A 25,532-nucleotide genomic window follows, 5' to 3' on the forward strand; every position below is an offset into this window, starting at 1 on the left:
AACATTATGCTAGGTGTTCTTGTTTGAAGCTTGTATAACAAACAATATCTGATATTTGACGAGACAGTTAGCATAGCATCACGTGTACTACTTATTTCTACAAACGGCTAGTATTACAAGAAACGCTAGCTCTTTGTTTAACCTAGTGTAAACAGTGTTATGCTTACCACAACAGTTACAATTGTTGACAGGTGGGTAAAAGTGTATAATATTACTAAACAAACACCTCCTGTCAATGTGTCCTTGAGCAAGACACTCAACCCCAAGTTGCTCCCGATGGTCAGGCCAGCGCCTTGCATGGCAGCTCCGCCGCCATCGGTGTGTGTGTGTGTGTGTGTGTGTGAATGGGTGTTATGTAAAAAGTCGCTATATAAGTGCAGTCCATTTGCAAGCAGATATCATATTTGGTGTTAAGTGCAACACACAGCGTCCACCCACAGCACAAACCTGACCCCATAGAAAGCTATAGGTGCAGGTGTTTCGACAGGACGTTTGCGATGTGTGTTCCCCTTCATAATGATGCTGATTATAACCATCTGATACACAGTCATGGAGTGGTCATAGAGAGAACAAAATATCTATTGAGGCCATGTTTTACTACATTGAGCACTGGAAATGCTATTGCATGTGCATAAGATATAATTCGTTCCCACATTTTGATTCATCCGTGAGCACGAGATACAGCTGGCATATATCTCTTTTTTTATTTAGGGGACAGCAAACGGTGTTGTTGAATGAGTTGTGTGCGTCTTTATGCACAGTGGGAACATTTGATTAAGATGTACCGTAGTTGTGTGATGGTGACTGAATTGTTGATACAGTATATTCGGCTCTCCGGATATACAGTTATCCTATGCACAGGAATTAACCAAAACATGGGAACAAATAGTAACACGTGGCCTCGATATATACATATTTTTCTCTCTATGACCACTCCAGGGCACCATAATCTGATGCTATAATAGTTACAAAACTATACCAACAGCTTGCATATCCATTGTTATGCTAGCTACTTTTAGTTACTTTACTTGGTTCATTTGTATAGATACACGTTACACTTTTTATCTTTATGTTCTGATATCAATCAGCTGTACTGATAGGCTGAATCCAAATGTCCAGACTTTCTGCACTCGCAGACTTAGAGACTTCACTCGATATGGATGTGACAATGTAAATGAAAGCAATAATAATTATTAGACAGGACGTCGCTGGTTTTAGTCCAACTGGGAAAAACAATGGGCTCATGTACAAAGTGAAGAACTTCAGCTGAGGGTTTAATGTGAATATAATATCAGTGTTTATGCTCATGTAAAGGGACAGTTTTGCTGTTCATATCACCCATAATCTATCTCTATGTAAAGTGTCTGTGAAGATTCTTAGTCATCCAGGTCATGGTTATCCAATGAGGGTTGAATTGAGGGCAACTGGACGAAGGGAATCTCTTCCCAGGAGATTAAACAACCATTTACATGCAGTTAGAACTGAAGAAGCCCCTTTATTGAGAGGTGAAACATCTTCAAGTATCTACAACCAAGCCCAGTTGCCCTCGATTCAACCCTTCTATGTAAAGCAACTGCCAAACGAAGAAACTGTTCAGACAAAAACTCTGAGATCATTAGAGGGTCAAAAAACCTGACAACTATGAAGTCTGAAGTCTCAGAGTGTATTTCATCTTCAGGTGGCCTCACAGATGTGATCATCAATGTTTGCCAGGATTCAGTCTGCACGTCCAGAGAGCGGAAGTTTGGATTCAGCAATATAAACACAGAAACCAGGAGATTATGAGCTGTGTCTCCATGGAAACAATTTATCGTTTAAGCTCTTAGTGTCTCTTCCCGCTCTCTGTGTTGAGTTTTCACAAAGTGAAGACACAGTCAAGGTTTTACTTCTTCTTCATGGTTTCAGCTCTGCTGTTGACCTGGACTCCTGACAGGATACTTCCTGGACTTGTGCTGTATGTTTCTCTGTGTAAATGGACTGTAACTGAGACTGAACCCACCAGGCAATAACAGACTCTGACTGCCAGCAGTCGTCTCTGCCTCAGAACCGAAACAGGAAACTGACAGATTTTGTAATAAAGTGAGACTTTTATTGAATGAGCTTCCTGCTGACTGAACGCAGCCTCTGTACTTTTCTTCTTCTTCTTCTGATATTTCTGATGATTATCTCTGTTTAATCGGAACGTTTCTCCTCTGTGTTTTTGCCTTGCGTGTTTTTTGAGCCTGTGTTTGACCCGTAGTTGTAGTTCTCTGATCAGAATAGACTTCTGCATGCGTGTGATGATGATGATGATGAAAATGAAGATTTATGGTGCTTCTTCAAGATAATTTTTTGTAATAAAGACGAGAGACGGGGCTTAAACTCCGCCGTGTCACTGATGTATGTAAAGTGAGGAAGAAGGTCACAGTCTGACCTTTGACCCTCCTGATCTCTGTACAGTTTTCTAATCTTCTGGGACATGATGAAACAGATTCTCAGCTCTGATTGGACGAGCTCTGTTTGTTACTGAAATGTTTTTCTACAAGGGAATAAAAACTTTAAAGGGTTTGTATAAAATAAATCCAGGATCAGTGTAATGAAGCACAAACTGCTTTTCTACTGACTGTGTACAGTTTGCTAACAATGTGTAAATGTGCCTGTAAATACCTGTCTGAGGATGATGATGATGATAATGATAATGATGAAGACGAGTCAGTGTGTCATGGAAATGTGTTTTTATTGTGGAGAGGCAGGAGGCCAAACACAATTTGTATCATGTAAAAATAAAGTTATAATTTTAACATTTCCCTGTCTGTGGTGTGTTGTGTTATTACACAATACCCAAGTTTTAGCACTAAAAGCAAAATTATATTTGTTTGATACCTTAGTATGAAAAAAAATAATCATGTTTGTGCCTAAGATTTATATCTTATATTATTATAATATCAAGATCCATATCTTCATAATATCAGGATCCATATCTTGTATTTTAATAGTATCAGGATCCATATCTTGTATCTTGATATCAGTTGGTATTCAGTTGGTTGTAATCTGCAACTTCACCACTAGATGCCACTAAATTCTACACACTGGTTCTTTAATGCAGGGATTGTCAACCTTTTGTAATTTAAGGCCTACTTCTGATTGTTAAAACATTTCTGAGGACCACCTTTCCAAATAAATGGGGGAAAAAAGCATGACAAAAAACTGGGCTGTAAATATGTTTTATGCCACTGTCAGCTGTAATAACCAAAATAAATATTATGTTTACCCTCAGTGAGACATTTGGGCTTCTGGGAAATAATGAGATCAAGTTGTGGTGGGGTTGGTGAGGGGCTGACATGCAGAGTAGCATTCAAAGTTGCTTTCATTATGTTTCTTGCCTTTGCTTTTTGTGACAGCCACAATCGATGGAAACCCCTGACTCACATAAATAAGTGGTGGTGAAAGGCAACAGAAATTTGATCGCCCGTTTTGACAGAGAGGGATATTGACTGGTAGCCAGTATCCTGAATGAAGCAAGGTCAACTTGTGTGAGCTGAAGCTTCAGGCTGCTGATATTTTCATCAGTTCATTTTCCAACACAGTGATAGAGCCGTGTCTTCTGAAACAGAATCCACAGAGAACGCTAGCTAGCTAACAGTGGCAAAACACCTACCTCTACCTCTACCATCTCTACCTGATGATGTGTCGTGATTGTCGCGATTGGATATTGAAACGTATCTGGTCATTGAAATTATGCATTTTAATTTGACATTTTTTATTCATGTGAATTCTTGAGCACATTTAGATATAAAAATAACTAGCTTTTTAAATTACAAAAAAAAAATTGTAACCATTTGGCAGTACCACTGCCTACGCGGCTCACTACATGACGCTCTGAGACCCACCTGTAGGTCATGGCCCACTAGATGATGCACTGAGGCTCACCTGTGGGTCATGGCCCACTGGTTGAGAATGGCTGCTTTAATGGACACCTCAAAGGTTTTGTAGAAGCTCATAAACTGTGTCATCAGATTTTGCTGATGATAAAAATAAAGAATTTTAATAGACTATTGTTATAGGATGGTGTTACCAGTTTCATTTCAATAAAGAATATAAATTCTTTCATCACTAGAGACTTTAGTGTCTCTATGACGGAAAATGTAATTATAAAATACTTGCTATGAATGACTGTAAGAAGGGTATGCTGATTTGGTTCTGTCAGGCACAATAAAACACCGGAGGAATCCAATTCAACTGTTTATTGTATGTCTTTGTTGCAGATGGTGTGGCAGGTTATAGGCTGATATAGACAGGTGGTAGCTGATCTAGGCAGTGAAGGCTGACAACAACTGATACTGCTTTTTTTTCTAAATAGAAAGTAGATATCATATTATCACTATACATTAAACTTAATTCATTTGGAGCAAATATCTATGGCTGCAAGCAACAAAAATATTCCAAGCATTAAGATACTATGAACATAAATGTACAAGGAGCAAAAAAAACTCACAATTTCACTCAGACAAGCAATTGTTTCTAGTAGAGAATTCTGCTGCAGGTAAGTGGAAAGGGCTCATACCTGAACTCAATCCTGTGTATATAGGCTCTGATCAAGTCAGGGTCCTCCTCTTTCCTGCTTCTCCTCACACAGCTCCTCCTGCAGACCTGCTCTTCACAACAATAATTTTGAATCTGTCTGCTTTTGTTTGGTTTTACTGGTGAATATGTGGAAAAGTGTTTCATGTGAAGGTTGTTTTATGACAATAAAATTAAACCAAACCGATAGTGCTGATTTATTCAGTTATAATTAGGCATAAGAGACAAGACAGAGATACTAAACATAGGTGGAGATAGGCTACCCATGAGACCTTTTATTTTTCTTGTTTGTCCTGAGAGGAATCATGTGGGAGCCCTTTTCTGCCACGAAGAAGAAAATTAAATATTAGGAAAATAGAAATAGACCTATAGTTAAGTCAAGTCACTTTTATTTGTATAGCCCAATATCACAAATCACAAATTTGCCTCAGGGGGCTTTACAACCTGTACATCAATACAACACCCTCTGTCCTTAGATCCTCCATTCGAATAAGGAAAAACTTTGACGGGAAAAAATGGAAAGGCCCTCATGAAGAGCAACAGAGGACGGACAGACATGAAACAGACGTTGTTTACAGAATAGACCAAGAAAGACAAATTACAGGAATACAACATGGAAAACAGACAAAAATGATGGGTTTATAATTTATATATGACGTAACATTCTGATATTTTGCGTCAAAATTAATCTTGATTTATCATATCAAGATAACATTTCATAATTTGTTTTCTAAGGTTTAGGGTTTCCATAGACTATTTCCTCTGGGACTGTCCCAGTTTGGGTCCAGTCCCAGCGTGGCCGGTCACTGCGCATGCGCACAGCCCGGCCCAGCATGGCCAGTCACTGCGCATGCGCACATCCCGGTGTCCGATGTCAGACTGTCAGCAGCTGTTGAGACCATGAACGGTAGGACCGAGACAGCAAATAAAACACACCCAGAATAACCGAGAAGACCCGGTGCTGACCGGTACTGTGACCGGGCCGGGCTGCAGGAAGAGCCGCTATTCTATCGGTCTGCTGCTGGAGCTAACGGAGCTAACGGAGCTAACTAACGGACAGCGGACCGTCAGCTGTTAACAACCGGGGCTAACGGGCTAGCTGACAGGCCACTTGCTCACCACGCTGCACCGCACTGACCCGCTCTGACCCGGGTTAACTTGTGGACAGTCTGAACCGGACTGTCTGCTGCTTCCACCGCCGGGTTCTGGTGAAATTCAGCAGGTTAACGGAGGCTAACAGGCTAGCTGTCAAAGTACCGTCAGTCCAACCGGGATAGACCGCTCTGACCCGGTTCGGTTTAGGGACTGGGAGCCAGGATGTTGATAGGTAAAGTACTCCAGAACCGTATCTATGTCCCGGTGCAGCTGTCAGTGCTGTCGGTGCAGTTTGGTGTCTGATTCGGTGTCCTTTAAATCAACACGCTGAACTCCGGTTTGCACGGCTAGCATGCTATGCTAGGTAGCATTGGCTAACGGTACCAGCCTGCGACTGCTGCTGCTGTCTCTCAGTTCAGTTCAAAGGAGCTTTATATGGAAACATAAATGTATAAAACAAAAAATTACATACTGTAAGTTAAGATCTACTAGAATAAACAGAATGAGATAATATGTCACATTGCAACATTATATAGTAAGAATAGGTAAATGTTTTAATTTATTTATTTGCACACACGCAAGACTGCATAATATCCAGATAATAAATATTAAAGATGTGACAGGAGAGGTCAAGAATCCACTTGCTTATACAGCGGATCCTCCCCTCAAGGAGAAAAATAAATAACAATAAAAGAAAAAAAAGCTAACATAATTTAGGAAAATACAACAAAATTAAATGACAACAAATTAACAGAATGATCATACAAATAACTAAAATTAACTTAAAATTTCAAACAGAAGATTATTTTTTGTTTCTGAAACATATATCTACAGATAAGTAAAGAGAAAATAAAATAGAAAAAATGTAGAAATTCCAGTTTAATATGTAAATACAAGTAAGTGAGAACTATATAAACACTGCAACAAGAAGTGTACGCAAAGATATCTGATCTGTATTTACGTACAGTAAGTATGTACAGAGATCAGCACGTGCACGTGCAAATGGTCAGTGCATTGGACACCCTTTTCTGGTCACAACAGCTCACAGATCTTGCTGCTGTGTTTGCACATCGCTGTATTTCAGCCCAGCAGATATGGAAGTTTTTTTGTTTTTAGCCATGTTTTCAAAATCTCTCTGGGAGATTATATTCTGTGGGTCGTATATGTCTCTGATGTCTTGGTGCATTAAGCAGGTGATTCAAAAGTACAGCTGGATTTCCACCTCCTGCTGCGTGCAGTGGGTGCTCGCTCAGTCTGTTTTCTCTGGGGAACCAGAGTGCTCACTGAGTCTGAGCGTAGTCAAGGATTTCCTTAGTGTTGGATCGGCCACAGTGGTCATGTAACCTGCCACTGTCTCTTTTTAGGGCCAAACAGCATTCCAGTCAAATAGTTTTCTTTTTGTTTTCTTATAATTTGATTTAGTCTAACCTTCTCTGCCATACTCCATTCAGAAAATTAGTCAGAAATGACTTCAGAGTTTTTCTAAAACTAAATATTTGCTGGTAAATTCAGCACAAGTGTGATCCTCCAGGTAGCATTTACTCACCTTAAATCTGAGCTTTTATAATTGGTTCATGCTGGTCGCTGCAGCACTTCAGGATGTGTATATTTATACCTCTGTATGCTGATGGTTTGTTGTCATGTGTGTTTGAATGTGTAAGTGATATGTATCTGGGTTAATTGCATCACAGTGTGTATGATGTCTGACCTAAAAAAAAAAAGTGATACATTTAATGTTATATTTGTAATATAAAACTAAGTTTTTGCCAAATTAAAGCACAAAGAAGGATATTTTTTAGATCTCAAGTCATTTTCCAGCATTTATTCAAATTTGCCAATGCAGAAAAAAAGTGTCACATTTCAAGATTTTTTTAATGCTGTTTGGTGTATGATATGAATATTAAAGTAAGAAGAGATTAAAGAGACAAAAAAACGCCTTTAAACACACTTCCCCTTCCTCCTTGAATAATTTTGATTTTAAAGGATTGAGAATATAATACTCTTGGTCAATTGCGCTTAAATGTTTCGCTGAAATAGTTTTCGAAAATTGTACCTGTTTATGCATCATAACTGGATTTAGTCTGTAATCAGTTATTGTATATTAACTGGATATTGTGTTTCCTTGTTTGTAGTGTGTGACACTTGTATTTGTCTCTTTATGTTGTTTGTATTCATTGTTGTAACAATGTTTATGCTGCTCTCTTGGTCGAGTCACCCTTGAAAAATAGATTTTAATCTCAATGAGATTTATACCTGGTTACATAAAGGATAAGAAGAAGACTCCTCATAATTCTCTGAAGGGATTAACTCGTGTTCCAGGAGTCAAATTGTTGTTAATGTGAAACAAATCTCTTAATTTCCAAATTTTTAAATGGAGTTCGATGTGAGCCAATGGAACCTCGTGTTAATGAACTGGAGGTGTGTTCACGGAGGACGTGGCGTGTAGCTGAATGTGAATCTTTGTCTTCTCTCAGCAGCGGTCGGCGCTGGAACTGGAAACCCCGCCTCCACCGGCAAGAAGCACCGGCGGAGAGGCAAAAAGAACCGGAGAGTCCGAAAAGAGGAAGGAGGGTAAGAAACCAGCAGAGACCGTAGACCAGACACACCGATGACCTCCCTACACACACACACACGGATACACACTGAGGCTAAGTTTAGCTCTGTGTGTGTGTGTGAGAGAGAGAAACATAATTTGCAGCTTGTGGGATGAGTTTCACTAAGAAACTTTGTTGTATCTTGTTTGTTGAACAGACATGTTGCGCCAACTAATTATAAATCCATCAATAAGAGCTGATGCGGTGATCTAATTGGTATTAGGGCTGATATTGACATTATTAAGTGGATCAGACAGATTCACATGAAACACAGTTCAGTGTGGTCAGATGTTAGAAGCTGGTTCAGTCAAAGTTTATCTGTGTGAATATTTAATGTAGTGATGTGTAAATCTGATGTTCAAACCAGATCAATCTGCACTTTGTGTATGAATAGAAATGTAGAAAGGAGACATTGTGGTTTTAGCAGGACTTAACATTGAAGCTAATTGTTGACCAGCAGTGAGTGCACACAGCATCTCACAGTGGGGTGGTCCTCATCACTGTCGACCTTGGTCCATTAACTTTTTAACTGAAAATACCATCCACTGAAGGAATCTGGGATTTGAGAGGATAATTGACAGATTGATTACAACATTATGATATTAAAAGGGATTTTAATGGGTTTCTGAATGGATGGTGGAGTTTTTATTGTGTAAGAACCTGTTAAAATTGATCAAATACCATGAAAACCATCAAACCCTTGACTCTGCACCTTACTTGTTTTAAGGTTCAAATTCAGAGATGCTGCTCAGAATCAGTTTTATTGGCCATGTATGGTGATGCATACAAGGAATTTGACATCGGTTTCTAGTGGCTCTCGTTCTTATGCACAACAATGTTCAGTAGATACATACAGTTCTGTAGTGCCTATGAGAGGCAGGAAGTTGGAACAGATGAAGACCAGGGTGTGAGGGATCTGCAGCGATTTTCCCTGCCCGTTTCCTGACTCTTGAGGTGTACAAATCCTGGATGGTGGGCAGGTCAGCACCAATGATCTGCTGTCTGTTGTAGTCTTTTCCTGTCCTGTTTGGTGGCCAACCCAAACCAGAGACCCCACAAATGAATAAAAACAGGAAAAGTACCAGAGAGCACAACACCGGGGCAGCCCTCCACTGCTCTTATCTTCACGGTAGTTAATGAATTTTAAGGAGTTGCCTGCCCTGGTAGTCTACTGGTTAAGACACATATAACAAACCGCAGCATTCGCACATAATTTCAGGCTACAGACCCTCTCTCTACTCATGTTTCCTGTCTCTCTGTACTTTCGACTGTATATAAAGGCAAAAAAAAACAAATATTGATGACCCTTTGATATATCACAGTCCTTAGTGGGGTTGTTGGTTTGAACTCTGTCCTAACTTTAATGTAAATTAAACCAGCTGACTCCAGAATGGACTGCTAACAGTCCTGTGGAGTTCCACAGGGTTCCATCCTGGGTCCTCTGGGATGTGGTGATTGTGAAGCTTTATGTTTCCATTACAGAGAGAGAGAAATGTTGTGCCTGCCAGACCAAACTGAGAGCAACCAAACCTAGTGTTTTTATGGCAATTATTCAGTGAATAGAATTTAAAACCAATGTATTCCATTGAGCTTCTGATAAAATAAATAAATAAAAAAAAGACAAATGATTTAAACCTGTTGAGTAAACCAGATACGACATGGGAATTAAATAGCTAGGCTAACAGTTTCCATCTGCTTACAGTCTTTGTGCTAAGCTAGCTGGTGACCTGCTGACACAAACAGGTTTGGTGCTCAGCCCAGTGCGACTCAGATCCATTAATAGAACCAGAGACTGAATCATGATCCCACAACACACACACACTCTGCAGTCTATTTCAGTGCAGCTCCGGCAAACCTCAACAATGTCCATGACTCAGAGCAGCTGTGTGTGTGTTGCAGTATGTGTGTGTTACAGTGTGTGCGTGTGCGTGTGTGTGTGTGTGTGTGTGTGTGTGTGTGTGTGTGTGTGTGTGTGTGTGTGTGTGTGTGTGTGTGTGTGTGTTTCACAGATATATGATCCATGTTGACTGTTTCATGCAGCATAATTCAGTTGAATGTACCTGGTTACAGTGACGTCATTATGATGTCATCACCCACAATCTGAAGTTGGACTCCGCAGTGCCACCATTCAGGACTGACTGATGTTCTTAGTTTATTTTTAGCTTTATGCCTTTATGAGACAGTTACAGGAACAAGAGAGGAGAGAGGTGATGCTGACAGGCAAATGACTACTATAAAGTGGTACAGTTGACAAGAGACCGCAATCTCAGAGTAAACAGACATGATGGAGGACGGAATGTAATGTCAGAGACATATCAACATGTTAGTAAGATTTTATTTATAAAGCTTCTTTGGTGGTCAGACTGAAAACAATGTAGGCCTCTGTGTTGGTGTGTGTGTGTTGTTTCAGGTGCATACACTCACCAAGCACTTTATTAGGAACACCTGTGCAATCTAATGCAATTCAATACAACAGCTCTGCCATGAATTCTACTTTTACAAAGCTTATAGGTGGTGTGTGCATATACCCCAATAAAAAAATTGGGCTGGGTGATAAAATGTATTCACACAAGAATCTCAATTCTTCTGTGATTCTGAATCAATTTATGGATTTCAAAAATTGATTTTTTTTTTGACGGAACAAAAAAGGTTGAACTGAACAGAGAGGGAAGTGTAGCATCCTGACAGTTTACAGTGCAACACACTAGAGTTATCGTAAAGTTCATCTTCATGTTGTATGTAATTATCAAGTTAATAATGATGTTTGCAGAGGAAGTATTTAGTGAATCCTTGGTACTCAATCACCTAGAGACTAAGGTTTACTCCAGCATTAACAATCCAACTCACACTGTAGCACTTTACTTCACCCTGTGAAGAAAATACATTTCATTTCCTGCAGCTGGACAGTATTTTAGTGTAGAAAAGCTGTTACTATCTTATGCCTCTGATAGATGATCTGATGAGCAATAAATTAATAACTTACTTTTTTTCTGTTTCAGGTCTGATGACCTCTGTGATCTTCAAAGTCTGAACCCTGACAGCAGCCTGCCCCCGACACCATCGCAGAGTTACCCCCAAAACACCCAGCTGCCCCCCCAAAATACTCCAGAAACTACCACACCAATAGGAAATACGCCAACACATCCTGAAGATACCAATGAAACCACTACAGTACCCCAACAAGAACTCCCACACTTACCCAATGAAAACAGCCCCCAACGCCCCCAGAGTGACCCCCGAGCACCTTCACCACGCCCCCAGAATACCCGCCAGAGCACACCACCCCCTCTGGATACAGTAGATACCCCTTTACCAGCCCCAAGATTTCCTGAAAATACCTTTCAAACTGCCCCACTTCCCCCCCTGACTGTGCCAGTGACTACCCAGATCTTCAGCCAATCACCTCCTGCCACATCTCAAAGTCCCACCCATAGTCCCAGCCAATCACCGCCAACTGTTTACCAAAATATTAGCCAGAATTCCTCCAGATTGCCTCACAGAACTTTTGAAAATGTCTCCCAGAGTCTGTCTGGTAGGAAAACAGAATCCCAGCATCCCTCCAAATCACCTCCAACCTTACCCCAGAATATTACCCACAGTCCCTCTGCCCAGCATCCTGCCAAAGCTCCTCCCACCCCTCCATTAAGCCCCTCCCACCCTGACCCCTTCCTGCTGAACTCGGTAACCTTTACCTCCAGTGTCTCCTCCCACCTCTACTCCCCTCTCTGCTCCTCCTCTGCCTCTTTCCTCTGTCCCCTTGACTCTCTGGCCCCGCCCATCGGCCTGCCTCCCATGATGGCATCAGCCCCCACTCATCTGACCACACCCCCAACGACTATGAGTCCGCCCCCTCCTCAATTGACGCCGCCCCCTGCACACCTGCTGGGCTCTGATGATGAAGAGCAGGAAGACCCTTCAGATTATTGTAAAGGTGAGTTTATCAGAGAAAACTGAACAAGAGACTCACAGAAAGTCTTTGATCCGTTAACATTAATGTTGATAAAATCTCAGTAGCTCTCTGTAGGTCAACTCCAATATAGTGAGCCAAATATATGTAGAATGTTTTGTGATTATTGTGGCCAAAAATGCTTGATTTTGCAGCAGCTTTTCCAAAAAATTGCAAAACAATTTGCAATGTTTTATGTGTTCTTTTTGCAGTAAAATCAAGGGAACTGGAAAAATAAGGCAATTTTTTTTATTTACTATCAATGAAAAGTCATATGTAATCACTTCCTTCAATAAAAAACATACTACATATCACAGAAACAACTATATTTCAGTTATTTTAAATGTATTTTCTGAACATGAGAGCCATTGGCTCAAAGTTATATAAAAAAAGAAAATACTGTGCTTGAGTTCCATTTATGTCCTTGCTGAATGCAAGCTATGCGCTCCAATGACGTAAGCTACCACAACAAAAAATGCAAAAATTGGTCCAAATTACAAGCCACAAGCGGTCTTCATGCGGAAAAGAATCTCTAATTTAGCAAATTGCAAGCTGTCACAAATAAGATTTCTTGAATTAACGTTCAATTATTGCAATCATAAAATTGCAATTACCTGGAGAGATTGGATAAATTATCCAAAATAGATAGTTTTGATTGGTCTTGGTTGATGACAATTTGATGCATCCATTCATCCATTTTCCGCTGTTTATCTGGGTCCCAGTTGCAGTGGCAGTTTATATGTCCCTCTACCGAGCCACCTGCCCCATCTCCTCCTGGAGGAACCAGAGACATTCTCAGGGCTGATGAGATATATAATCCCTCCAGTGGGTTCTGGCTCTTCCCTGGGTTTCCTCCCAGTTTGTCCAGAATACTGATCAGATGCTGAACCTCCTCACCAATGGTTCTCCTCTTCCTCCTGGATATCTGAGCTCCTTACCCTGTCTCTAAGGCTGAGTCCAGACACCCTGCCAAAGAAATGCACTTCAGCTGTTTAGATCTCATTCTGTCAGTAACTACCCAGAGACCAGATACACAGCTGAGGACTGGAACAGAGCCTCAACTTCAGGCTCTGTTCCCTCTGAACCACAAGAGTTTGATAACAGGGTCTGCATTACTGCTGACCTGACACACTCCATCTTACCCTCACTTGTGAACAAGAACCTGAGATACTTGAACTCCATTTACTTGGGGCAGAGACTCACTCTCCTCCTGAAGATAACAGTTCACTCTTTCCTGTTTCCAAGACATTGGCATGAGAGTCTGAGGCCTCTGGACTGCATCCAGTACCAGAGGCCTCAGACTCTCTTGCCAACATCTTCACACAAAGCTGCAAACATCTCAGTGCACGCCGGGGGTCACAGTCTGATGAAGACAGCTGAACCACATCTTCCACATAAAGCAGGGATGTAATCAGGGATGTCATCATTCATCATTCTGGAGACTCTGCACACCTCAGCTGCACCTTCAGATTCTCTCCATGAAAATCACAAACAGAATCTGTGACAAGACTCATCGATGGTGGAGCACAGCACTCACTGAGAACATGTTTGATTTCCTTCAGAGAATGTGGACATAGCTCACTCTGGTTATACAACAAGCAGATGGCTTTTTGTTAGGTCCCAACTATCCCATTCAGGCAACCTAGAAAGATGTCCTGATGGTTGGAGTTTACCCTCTTTTTTTTTTAAACAAAAGGAAACCACCCTGGTCTGCCAGTCCACAGAAATTGTCCCCAACCGTTATGTGGATGGAAAGATGTGGCTACCAAAACAGCCCAAATTGTCCAGAGCCTTCAGCTTCTCAGGGTGAATCTCATCCACCTCTGGTGCCTTGCCAGTGTGGAGCTTTTTGACCTACTTCAATGACCTTAGCCAGAAAAATGGATAAGACTACTTCCCCTGAGCCCTCCAGCTCTGCCTCCTCTATAGAGGATGGGTGAGTCAGCAACTTCCTCGAGTGTTCCCTCAACCATCTGTTAATATCCTTAGTCAGTAGTTGTCCATCGCTTGCTAAAAACAGCCTGGGCTAAGCTCTGCCTGCCCTTTCTGAGATGTCGTCTGGTTTGCCAGAACTTCCTCGAGGCCAACTGAAAGTCTTTTTCCGTGGCCTTCCCCATTTCCTCTCAAGCCAGACTTTTTGCTTCTGTGACCACAGATGTCCTTCTGGCTTCCAGATACCCATCTGTTGCTCCAGGAGTCCCCTGGGCCAACCAAGCGTGAAAGGACTCCTTCAGCTGGACTGCCTCCTTCACAGCTGGTCTCCACCAGTATCTTATTAGTCAGGAACCACTGACTTTGCCTCCGCAATGGAGGTTTTAAACATGGCCCACTCAGATTCCATGTTCTCAGCCTTCCTTGGGATGCAGGAAAAACTCTGGACAGGGGGCTTCTGCCAGATGTTTTCAGTTCACCCTCACTACTCATTTAGATTTTCCATGTCTGTCCATCAGTTTCCCCTACTACCTGATCAAACTCACCACCACATGATTATCAGCTGACAAATCTTATCCTTTCAGAGTGTTAAAAACATACAGACACAGATCTGATGAAAAGACTGTGATGTTGATCATCAGTCTTTGGTGTTCTGCCACCAGGTCTAATTATCAACCACTTAATATTCAAACATGATGTTCATTAGGAACAATAAATGACTAGCAGTGCTCAGGCTCAGATCAGGCTGCATGCTCCTCCCAGTAACCCTCCTCCAGGCTTCTCAATCGTTGCCCAAGTGTTGTTGAACTATGGATCCTCCAGGGGGTGTCCTTGCCAGGACCCACCCACTCCAAGAGGACCAGATACTCAGATCCAACACTTAAAGACTTCCTTTCTGAGATCTCTTCGATATATATAGGTGACATGGGAAAACTTTTAAGGCCATGTTCAGATGGAAAACTGCCCTATGTTAAAACGGAGGCTGCGGTGGTGAAGGGGGCGTGCTGTTTGAGGTACTGGTGAGACAATTAAATATGATCCAGGAAGTCGAGTTGGAGGTATGGATTAATGCTTTTAAAGGCTTATCAGAGGTCAAAACACTGCAAAGTGGTTTTTAAAACTCATGGACAGGATTTTACAGCTCTGGAAAGTTATCACAGTGGCAGTTGTTTTATCTGTCATTGTGACAATTGCGAGGTAAACAGTCAAACACAGCGTCCACGTTACAAAGTAATCCAAGAATGTGCGCTTGTGTATATGTGATTGGCCAACACAGCGCCTTGCTGGATGACGTCGGGTTGCGTTGCAGCAAAAGTTTTTGCTGGATGACCACTGCGTTTTTTTGCCAAGCCATCTGCGGTGGCACCCCTGCTGCATAAACACACTGCCCCCATTCAAATTAATGGGAGGGCTCCATTTTTTTCATGCATAGCTGTTTTCAGTCTGAATGCGACCTGCTGTCAACCCCCAGACCACGGACCGGTACTTGGGTTTTCACAGTGATATCTACAGTGTCTCTGGTTCCCTGCTGTATTCTCTACAGTTTATTCTGTTGTGTTTGTGTTCCAGGTGGTTACTACCCAGTGAAGATTGGTGATCTGTTTAACGGGAGGTACCACGTTGTCAGAAAACTCGGCTGGGGACATTTCTCTACCGTGTGGCTCTGCTGGGATCTGCAGTACGAAACACACAATAACACACACACACAGTTTATCTTTTTTTGAAACACTTTTATAGCATCAGCACTGGTTGTATTTAACCCGTTCAGTCACAACATCTCAACCTGTGTCTCTGTGTTTAGGAAGAAGCGTTTTGTGGCGTTGAAGGTGGTAAAGAGTGCTCCACATTATACTGAAACGGCTCTGGATGAGATCAAACTGCTCAGATGTGTGAGTTTCCCAACCCCTGGGCTGTGGACTAGTAGCAGACCATATAACAGTTGCTACAGGGCTAAAAGCAAACAATATGATTTGTATGACAAAAGCTGAATAATAATTCTAAAACTAAATACCCAGTTTTTGCTGTTATTACACTGAAAAAAAACAATAACACACTGTCATCAGGGCAGAAGGTAACCAGTCTGTTTGTCTCCAGGTGAGGGATAGTGACCCCTCTGACCCCTACAGAGAAACCACCGTCCAGCTGATCGACGACTTCAAGATCTCCGGAGTCAACGGAGTCCGTATCCTTCATCATCACCTGTCTGTTTCTCTGTCTGTCTCTCAGCTGTATGTCGGTCAGTAGTTTCCTTAGCTTCTCTCAGATGTCTGTATGGTTTTAGAGGTTCTGGGTCATCAGCTGTTAAAGTGGATCATTAAGTCCAACTACATGGGCCTTCCTCTGGTCTGCGTCAAGACCATCATCAGACAGGTAAAACACACACACACACACACACACAGGTAACACAGTCCCATCATCCATTGTAGACTTAGTCCTGACATCAGAGACTGTGACATGACCTTGCATGTGTGTTTGTGTATTTACCTGTGTGTGTGTGTGTGTGTGTGTGTGTGTGTGTGTGTGTGTGTGTGTGTTCAGGTGCTGCAGGGTCTGGACTACCTCCACACCAAGTGTAAGATCATCCACACAGACATCAAACCAGAGAACATCTTATTGGACGCCGATGAGGTTTACATCAGGAGATTGGCAGCTGAGGCGACCATCTGGCAAAGAGCTGGAGCCCCGCCCCCTTCTGGGTCATCAGGTGAGGAGCAGCGACGTGATTGGTCCGACAGACATGCCTGTAAACAGCATTTACTGGCGTTCTGAGACAGACTGACTCCAACGTTTGTGACGTTCACTGTTCGAACAGTTTTTAGAATTTTACAGCGTTTGAAGACCAAAAACGTTCTTCTAAACATTTTGGTAAAATTGTGAGATTTGCTGAAATTTGAGTTATGCAATAAAAAAAAATGTAAATTTACAAATTAAGCCAGCTCACACAGATATGATTAGGGAACAAATGCTCTATCGCACTATGTATATCCATCTCCCAAAAGCAGCCAAACATATCCCGAAAGCTTTGAGCTCTATTTATTGTCAAAAATATTCCCATCGCTTCCTCTTACGGGCACCATTTCTAACGCCTGCGCACAAAGCCACAAAAGTGTGTTGATGTAACTATGATAACAAGCAACAGTAAGCTGTCGTGTCCTCAGCTGATTCATAATAGATCTCTCTGTGAGACGCTTTCACCGTCACGTCCACTGAGCCCTGAAGACCGAAATCCTGACACTCAGACAATTTAAAACCTGTAGGACAGAGACGGATCCGAGTCAAGCTTTCATTAGACTGTGTCTCACAGTGCGACAAGACAGGAATCTATAATCACACAGTATGAAGGGGCCCGGTAGGTGGTAATCAGCGAATCAATGAAAACACGAATAGATTGATCAGTAATGCAGCCTCAGTTTCTCTCAGAGGTTTATATGGATCCTTCTGTGATTCTCACTTCAGTCAGTTTGTCTCCAGTGGAGTCAGACAGCAGTGTTACTGGGAGCTGTGATTTCCACTCTGCTCAGACAGACAGACAGCTGTCTCACCTGTCTGCCTGCCTGTCTGTCTGTCTGTCTGTCTGTCTGTCTATCTGCTTTCTGAGCTGTCTGCTTCTCTTCTCTTTTTTACACAGTTTTAATTCTTCTGTTTTTTCCTGTCTGTCTCTGTCTGTCTGTCTGTCTCTCTTTAATTATTCCCGTCTTCATGTTCACTTCTCCATCTTCACCTCCTCTGTTCCTGTTTCTCATGTTCTTTTCCTGTCTCTCTCCCTCTCTCCCTGTCTGTCTGTCTGCCTCTGTGTCTCTCTCTCTAGTTAGCACGGCTCCCAGGGATCTACAGGTAAGTGTCCAGGTGTGACGCCTGCTGTGTTCTCATTGGTTACTGCCCTTCAGGTATTTCAGGTGTGTCCACCAGGTGTCATTAACCGCAGAAAAAGGCTGCGAGATGATTGGATAAAAAAAAAAAGTCCAGCTGGTTGGATGTAAAATGTAAAAAAAAACAAACTCTGAGCAGGAAGTCGTCCTTCAGATGCACAGCACATACTGCAATGCTAACGTCACTGTTTGATTCCCGTCCAGTTGTTGCATGTGTCACCCCCCCCCCCCCCCCCCTCCAAAAATGCAGGAAGTGTGTGTGTTCAGTAGTCTTGTAGTGTCAGTAACGCAAAGTGTGTGTGTGAGCTCTTAAACAGCATTATTACATTGTTGTTGTATAGAAACTTCACTTTGTGTTCTGCTGTCTCTCTCACCACCCTGTGTGTGTGTGTGTGTGTGTGTGTGTCTGTGTGTGTGTGTGTGTGTGTGTGTGTGTAGGCTGGTAAACTGTCTAAAAACAAGAAGAAGAAGTTGAAGAGAAAAGCAAAGCGTCAACAAAGATTGTTAGAGGAGAGACTAGTGGACATACAGGTACTGTAATATTACTGTAATACAGCCGTAACACTGCCGTAATATAGCTGCTAACAGTCCATTAGGGTAAGAACATCATGGCGGGTGTGTTGTGTAGTGAAGCGGGTGGGTCGTCTAAGTCTGCAAGACTGCAATCAGACCCTTCTCTAACACAGCCATAATACTGCATTAACTTAGTGGTAATGGCGTAAAGACTTTTACATACATTTCAGTCTTCAGAGAATCGAATATTCGTTTTTGAACAGACACCTGTGTCACAGTTGTCTGGTTATATTGTCTGTTACTAAAAATGAATCCACACCTGCCAGCCAATCAGAATCCAGTGTTCTCTCAGTTGCCATGATATAACAAATGTTATTGTATTTTAATTGATTTTATTATTGATTTTAGATTTCATATTTCATGATGTTCTTTAAGTAAAGCACTCTAAGTTCTACTCTATTACTGCTATAATATTACTGTAATAGTACTGATGGACTGCTGCTGTTAACACAGCCTGTTCTACTACTTCCACTACTTACTACCACTGTAATTTATAATGTCAAGGCAGCCAATCATAATTAAATAGGATATGACTGCTCCCTTCAGAATACATGTTTGTGTTTTTGTTTTGTTCAGAGGATGGAGGAAGAAGACGGTGTGTTTTTACAGCCTGACGACACAGACAGTAACGGTGAGTACACTCTGCTTCTGATACTGTATTAATAGATAACTAGAAAATGCAATTTCTGTAGAAATTGCGTGTGATTGCTGAAAGCGAATTTAGATTGCATAAGTGGAAGCTGAACACTATTGAAAAATCTAGCAAGACTAAAATCTGCAATGGTTGGAAGTGAACCTACACCCTCATGCATGTAAGACAAACATGTTATGCACTGAGCTAATATGTCACACAGGAATGTCAGGCCAGATTCTGCTATTTAGTCTGTCAATTGCATGAAATTGACAAAAAAGCAGTTCAGCTCAGCTCATTAAGCAGATTGACATCACCTGGACTCCTTCATCCTTTAACTCTTCTGAGTTCTGCCCTAAGCGGGGCTCGAACTCACAGTCTTTGGATCTAAAAGGAGTTCAGAAGTGTCATGAGCTTAAACCAGTGGACTACTCACACATGCTATGTAGTACAGGAAAAGATGTCTTTAACAAGCATATCAATCCACATTTTAGGTAATAATGTTAAGGTGAGCTAGAGTGGAATTGAATTATGGTACAGGATAAAGATGACGCAACTTTGTACATGAGAGCAATATTATGAGGAGCACTGCAGTGAGCAGGTATCGAACACACAACCTTGTCATCTAAGGTGAAGCTGATCAGAGAACAGTGTTCTAAACCACTGAGCCAACAGACATTCACAAAAATGAGAGGAAAAAAATCTCCCTTTTGATGATGAAAATGTATTTGTCTTAAACTAGAGCTTAAAGCCCAGAGATTTGTACATCATTAGTGAAAGCAAGACTAGTTTAACATGAGAATGAATGATATGTGTAAAATGTGTTTGAAGGAAGAGAGAATCTGTAAGTTTAAGAAACCGGAGTGAGAGGAGACACACATCCTGCAGACTGTGTTGCAGTCAATGAGAACATGACAGCGACTCTCTATCAATTAAGGTTCAGATCTCAAAAACTATAAGTCCTATGTGAAATGTATTTACATTTTGAGAGAGAGGAGGCTTGTGGCAACATACTGAGGCAAGATATGTGCTTGAGGAGTTAAAATTGTGGGAGTGACAGCAGTTTAGAAAAACATTTCTGGTCTAAAATTATCTGTGCTCTCCACTGTGCCTGATCACATGACACACTGGTGAGACCTGAAAAAGTCTTAAAAACCCCTGACTTTGGGCTTAAAATGCTGAAAAATGACAAAAGATATCACTAAACAATCTGATAACTCTGAAAGTTCAAAGTTTTGTGAACTTTTTACAGTTTGAATGGCGTCTGTACGATGAGGGACTTCCGAGCTTTTGAGTGTCAAAGTTAACAAGGTTCCAACTCAGTTGGACGGTTTGTCCCATAGACTGCCATTATAAATTTTAATGTTTTAAAAAATTATATAAAATCGCTGAAACATGTTACATTTCAGAAAAATACAAGCACACATCTGCTGAATGAGTTGCACAGATTGACAGTTGAATGGTTTTTATAGCACAAAGTATGCAGCAGCTGAAACGTGGCAAAAAACGTACGGAAGACGGAATAAGAATAAAGAGTGAGAAGAACAATAAAGGGGCTTCGGTTGAACTTGTTTGGTGCTTACAGGCTCCCGCTGAAGTGTTTCTGTGTTCCACAGGCTCTCTGGTCGTCAATGGCAACACTTCCTGCTCCACAGCCAATAGCAAAGCGAGCCCAGACTCCAACTGCTCCTGGTTGGAGGACAGGTGTAACGGCCACGCCCCTGGCCGCTTCTCCAGCCCTGCCTCCGGCCTATCAGGGTTCTCCAGCTCTGTGATGTCAGCAACGTCTGAGTCGGCACTTTCTACACAATCGGGATACTCGAGCGGACGAGATGGTGACTAATGACACGCACACAGATAAATATATACAGTATATATACTATATATAAATATAAATAGAATTAAAAACATGTACATATATATAGTATAAATATATATGTATATACACACAGCTGACAGGTAACATCATCTCTGTCTCTTCAGTGTGCAGCGCGTCAGATTTTGTCCTCAGTCCTCTGGATCCTCGGAACGCAGACAAACTGAGAGTGAAGATCGCTGATCTGGGAAATGCATGCTGGGTGGTGAGACGCTCTTCATCATCATTACTTCTTCATCTGTGTTTGTTTAACATTAACCAATCAGACACATCCTCTCTCTTTCTCTCTGTCTCTCTCATCCAGCACAAACACTTCACTGAAGACATTCAGACCAGACAGTACAGAGCTCTTGAGGTTCTGATTGGAGCAGAGTACGGAACACCTGCTGACATCTGGAGCACAGCTTGCATGGTACAAACACACACACACACACACACCTGCATTCAAAATTGTACTTAAGTAGTATTATCGACAAAATGTACTTATGTTTACTTAAAGTCGGTTCAAGGTGGGACTCATTTGAACCACTTTCTAAACTGTTGGATGGTTTAATCTGTTGCATTGCGTCATGTTTTATTTGTTGAACAGAAATTCAGTGAGAAAAATGTAAATATGTACAGTAACCAGCCGGCAGATACATGTAATAAATAAGTGCTGAGTCCTGCTGGTAGACATGCAATACAATTCTACAAACAGTCCCCAAGTTTTTTTTTTTTTTAAAGGACGGGTTCACAATTTTCCAAGTGAGTCTTAAACCAGCAGTCAGGTGTCCATATGAACAGTGAGAGAGGTTTTCCTCGCTGTAATCATTCCTCCTGTTTATACTGGATGTTAAAAGATCCTTCAAATGTACTTTAGGCTCTGCCGTAGTCTACTCTGTAGCTACTGTTGCAGCTGTAAAATGGTGGATAAATTGTTTCGAGCATCACACGACCCCCGTGAAATGACTCGTTTCACTATCAGAATTTGATCCATTTGGTCTCATAACATTCGGAAAGTCAAGAAGAGCTGCACGGTTAAATTATTTTATCATCATTCAAGTTAGCAGAGGGCTAACTGGAAGTTAGCTGCTCAGCCCACGGAAGTCTCTAGTGCGCATGCTCTGCTTATAGAGCATCCGCTGTATCCATCCATCCGGCCAGCGCAAGAATGTCACCACCGACACCAGACTTAAAAACTCTGTATACTGTGAAATACAGAGAGATTTATCTGGCAGTGATTGATTGGCAGCATTGTTTAAACTTGTTTGGCGAAGGGCTTGAATGTAACGGACGTTCATTTATATGTAAAAGTTCCACACTGCAGGTTTAAGACAGACTTGAGAAATTGTGAACTCGCCCTTTAAGTGTCTGATTGAGCTCCTCCTTGCATCACAGCCTCAGGTGTGTGTGTGCAGGAGGTCAGCAGGTTCACACTGGACTGTTCTTATGTTGACAAAGTGTACTGATGTATTGATCGATTAATTGATTGATTGATGTGAATATTTCAGGCGTTTGAGCTGGCAACAGGAGATTATCTGTTTGAACCTCATTCAGGAGAAGATTACACCAGAGATGAAGGTACTGAACATCATAGTACACATTTTAGTGCTGCAGTGTAGTACTATACTATACCACAATACTATACTAAAGTACTGCAGTATTAAGAGTACTACATCCAGTACTCCGCTCAGCATGAAGTTACAACAATACAACCTGTCTGTGTTCAGATCACATCGCTCACATCATCGAGCTGCTCGGCCCGATCCCTGTGCCCTTTGCTCTGTCTGGCAGGTACTCCAGAGAATACTTCAACAGGAGAGGTGAGACGTTTTTAAATGTTCCTGTTAACGATGTCATCAGAAGCTCAGGACTCGCCTGGATTATAACATACATGTTATAATCTGAATCTGAATTAATTAAAAGGTTTCTTCTGTCGGTTTGGTGGATGGCTCTAAATACTACAATACCCATAATCCTCAGCTGCTGTCGCTATTGAGAAGAAGCCAGTCAGACGATCAGAGCTGCTGTGAATTCAAAATGTTTTGTTGTTGACATTGTGAGCAAAACACATCGCCGTGGTTACCGAATTCATCCAAAACTGAGTCTGAAAATTTAATCTTCAGCTTCAGCTCACTGTTAGCGAGGTGTGTTAGCTCTGTGATTGGTTGTTTGTTAGTGAAATGCACCTTGGGAGTTGACTCTAGTTTGACTGCAGGCTTGTAGCTTCAACTTTTTAATCAAAGAACCAGATATTTTCTAAGCTAAAATGTAGAGTGATGTCTGTTTCTTACCTGTCTGTCTGTCACTAACCTGTAGTCTGTCTCTCACCTGTCTGTGTGCGCGCGTATGTGTGTGTGTGTGTGTGTGTGTGTGTGTGTGTGTGTGTTAGGTGAGCTGCGTCACATCTCAAGTCTGAAGCCGTGGGGTCTGTTCGAGGTTCTGTTGGAGAAGTATGAGTGGCCGTTGGATCAGGCGGCTCAGTTCAGTGACTTCCTGTTGACCATGTTGGAGCTGTGCCCTGACCGCAGAGCGACTGCAGCACAGTGTCTGCAACACGCCTGGCTGCAGACATGAGCACACACACACACACAAACAAACACACACTAGGTTTTGGCGCTATTAAGGTGTTAAGGTATACCACAGTATTTAGAAATCCTGAAGGTTTGATTTTCAATTTACACATAAACATTTGCACCCTTTTTTTTATGTTAAAAGTGACAGACTGTGTTAACGTGATGTATTGTAGTGCACAACACGGCCACCAGAAGGGCGGGAAGTCCGTCATGATAGAGAGGCAGCTGGAAGAACAGGCAGGAAAAATGAAATGAATTTATTTACAGAAGGGAACTTACAGCCAACAGAAGAGTTATTTGGAAGAAAGAATGAGCTTGAGCTGTGTGGTCATTTTTGCTGTTAACAACAAACATTGAAGTCACCCGACAGATAAAACACAGCTCGTAGACGTTTAACCTCAGCAGGACGTGTGACAGTAACCGATGTCAAGACAGCTGCTGCTAAACTCTCAACCAGCCGCAAATACTGTCAGATAGCTTACAGCCAGGTGAGAAGATGGGAAGGTAAAGTAGATACGTTCTAACCTACACGCATATGTAGACACACACACACACACACACATGCACACTGTGTTGAGGAGTGTTAGAAGTGTGTCACTCTGTGGTGGTGGTGATTTAATGTGATGAGGGAAATTATCACCTTGACCTCTTGACTGTCCTGTCATCGGATCCCTAGGTCGATTGATTGATTGATTAAATGATTAGCCGTGCAGGTGGTCAGAGCATCATGTTTCTGCTCCATCAAATCTCATGACTGAATCCAGACGTCTCTCCCCACTGCAGCGCGTTCACATCTACAGATGTAGTCTTGTTTGTTCACACGTCATGTAAATGAGCCGATCTATTGATCCTCCTCACACACAGACACACTTCAGTACAAATGAGGAAAAAGAGAGAAACTAAATAAAACAGCGGTGGAATAAAACTCTGAGTAACACTCAAGTCTTCATACAAAGTTCATGTTCCATTGAATACTGAAAGGTTTCCTCTCGTACTGATGACTTGCTTCACTTAATAGCACAGACAAGTAAATAAACTCATAGAGGTAAATAGTTATTATGATGTGTCCTGACAGCAGAGGAATAATGTTTCTCATCACTGCACCAGATAGAAACAAACTGCAGGTGCAGACGTTTGGATTCAGTCATCTTCTCTCTGCTGACCTCTGACCTCCAAACATGTTCTCATGTTGCCTTATTAAATTAAATCTGGTGTCTAACAGGCATCATGAGAAGAAAACTAAAGAGTTCACTTTTATTCTCAGTCTAGTTTTAATTTCCCTCCCTGCAGGAATCTGATGTTTTCTGAACCTTTCTGTGTTTTTGATGTTTTCTCTTAAAAAAAAAAAAAAAATCACGTTAAACTTTACTTTTGTTTCTTTTCTGGAACTTTATTCTGCTGTTTTTTTTTTGTTTTGTTTTGTTTTTGTGCTCTTTAAGTTTTTCTGATTGTTTTTCTTCTCAGAGGTGACGTTCATGTTTGACTCTCTGTTCACTTCCTGCTGTCCCCTTATGAAATCAGTGATTATTGATCAATGACCTCTAAGACTGCTGAACCTCCCTGACGATGATGAATATTAGTTTTGGTTTAGACGAGCACACTGTAGCTTCCTGACAGCAGCCGACCCTCTCACTGACTCTGATCACGGTATTGATCGTATTGATCATTTCAGTTTGTAGCTCAAAGTGACCTCTGACCTCCTCACCTGTTTATCTGCTCTCACCTGTTTCTATATTCATATAATAAATAGTGCCTTGAAATGACCCCTGACCCCTGACCCCTCCCCCTCTTCCCTGTCACAGTGACATCACCAGTGACATAAAGAGTTTTTTTCTACATGTGTCCGGTCTGTGTGGAATGTTTCTTCTGTGAAAAATAAAGATTAATGAAAGCTCCTCTGA

At 41.7% G+C, this 25,532-nt stretch overlaps 1 protein-coding gene across 4 annotated transcripts; it reads left to right on the forward strand.

Moving 5' to 3' along the window:
- Positions 1–5,297: 5,297 nt before the first annotated feature.
- srpk3 (SRSF protein kinase 3) lies at positions 5,298–25,532 on the forward strand. Of its 4 annotated transcripts, none has more exons than XM_044350464.1 (17): positions 5,298–5,467; positions 8,130–8,226; positions 11,249–12,180; positions 15,697–15,805; positions 15,929–16,016; positions 16,222–16,309; positions 16,391–16,497; positions 16,666–16,831; positions 17,936–17,961; positions 18,435–18,527; positions 19,146–19,200; positions 20,817–21,035; positions 21,184–21,281; positions 21,381–21,488; positions 22,567–22,636; positions 22,786–22,878; positions 23,448–25,532. In XM_044350464.1, exons 1-17 carry the CDS (start codon positions 5,461–5,463, stop codon positions 23,630–23,632), a joined length of 2,541 nt encoding a protein of 846 aa, XP_044206399.1. In that variant the 5' UTR covers positions 5,298–5,460; the 3' UTR covers positions 23,633–25,532. The 4 variants fall into 4 exon arrangements, with proteins under 4 accessions (XP_044206399.1, XP_044206397.1, XP_044206400.1 ...); XM_044350462.1 differs by having other exon boundaries at positions 5,299–5,887; XM_044350465.1 differs by having other exon boundaries at positions 5,299–5,467; positions 8,133–8,226.

Source organism: Thunnus albacares, chromosome 5 (genome assembly GCF_914725855.1).
Source record: "Thunnus albacares chromosome 5, fThuAlb1.1, whole genome shotgun sequence".
NCBI lineage: Eukaryota > Metazoa > Chordata > Actinopteri > Scombriformes > Scombridae > Thunnus > Thunnus albacares.

What these genes read in the sequence shown, in the direction of transcription:
- srpk3 (XM_044350462.1), top strand. An exon ending in GTCCGAAAAGAGGAAGGAGG is followed by an intron (nt 8,227 to 11,248) that starts GTAAGAAACCAG and finishes TTTCTGTTTCAG; the next exon opens with GTCTGATGACCTCTGTGATC. An exon ending in AGAGACTAGTGGACATACAG is followed by an intron (nt 18,528 to 19,145) that starts GTACTGTAATAT and finishes TGTTTTGTTCAG; the next exon opens with AGGATGGAGGAAGAAGACGG.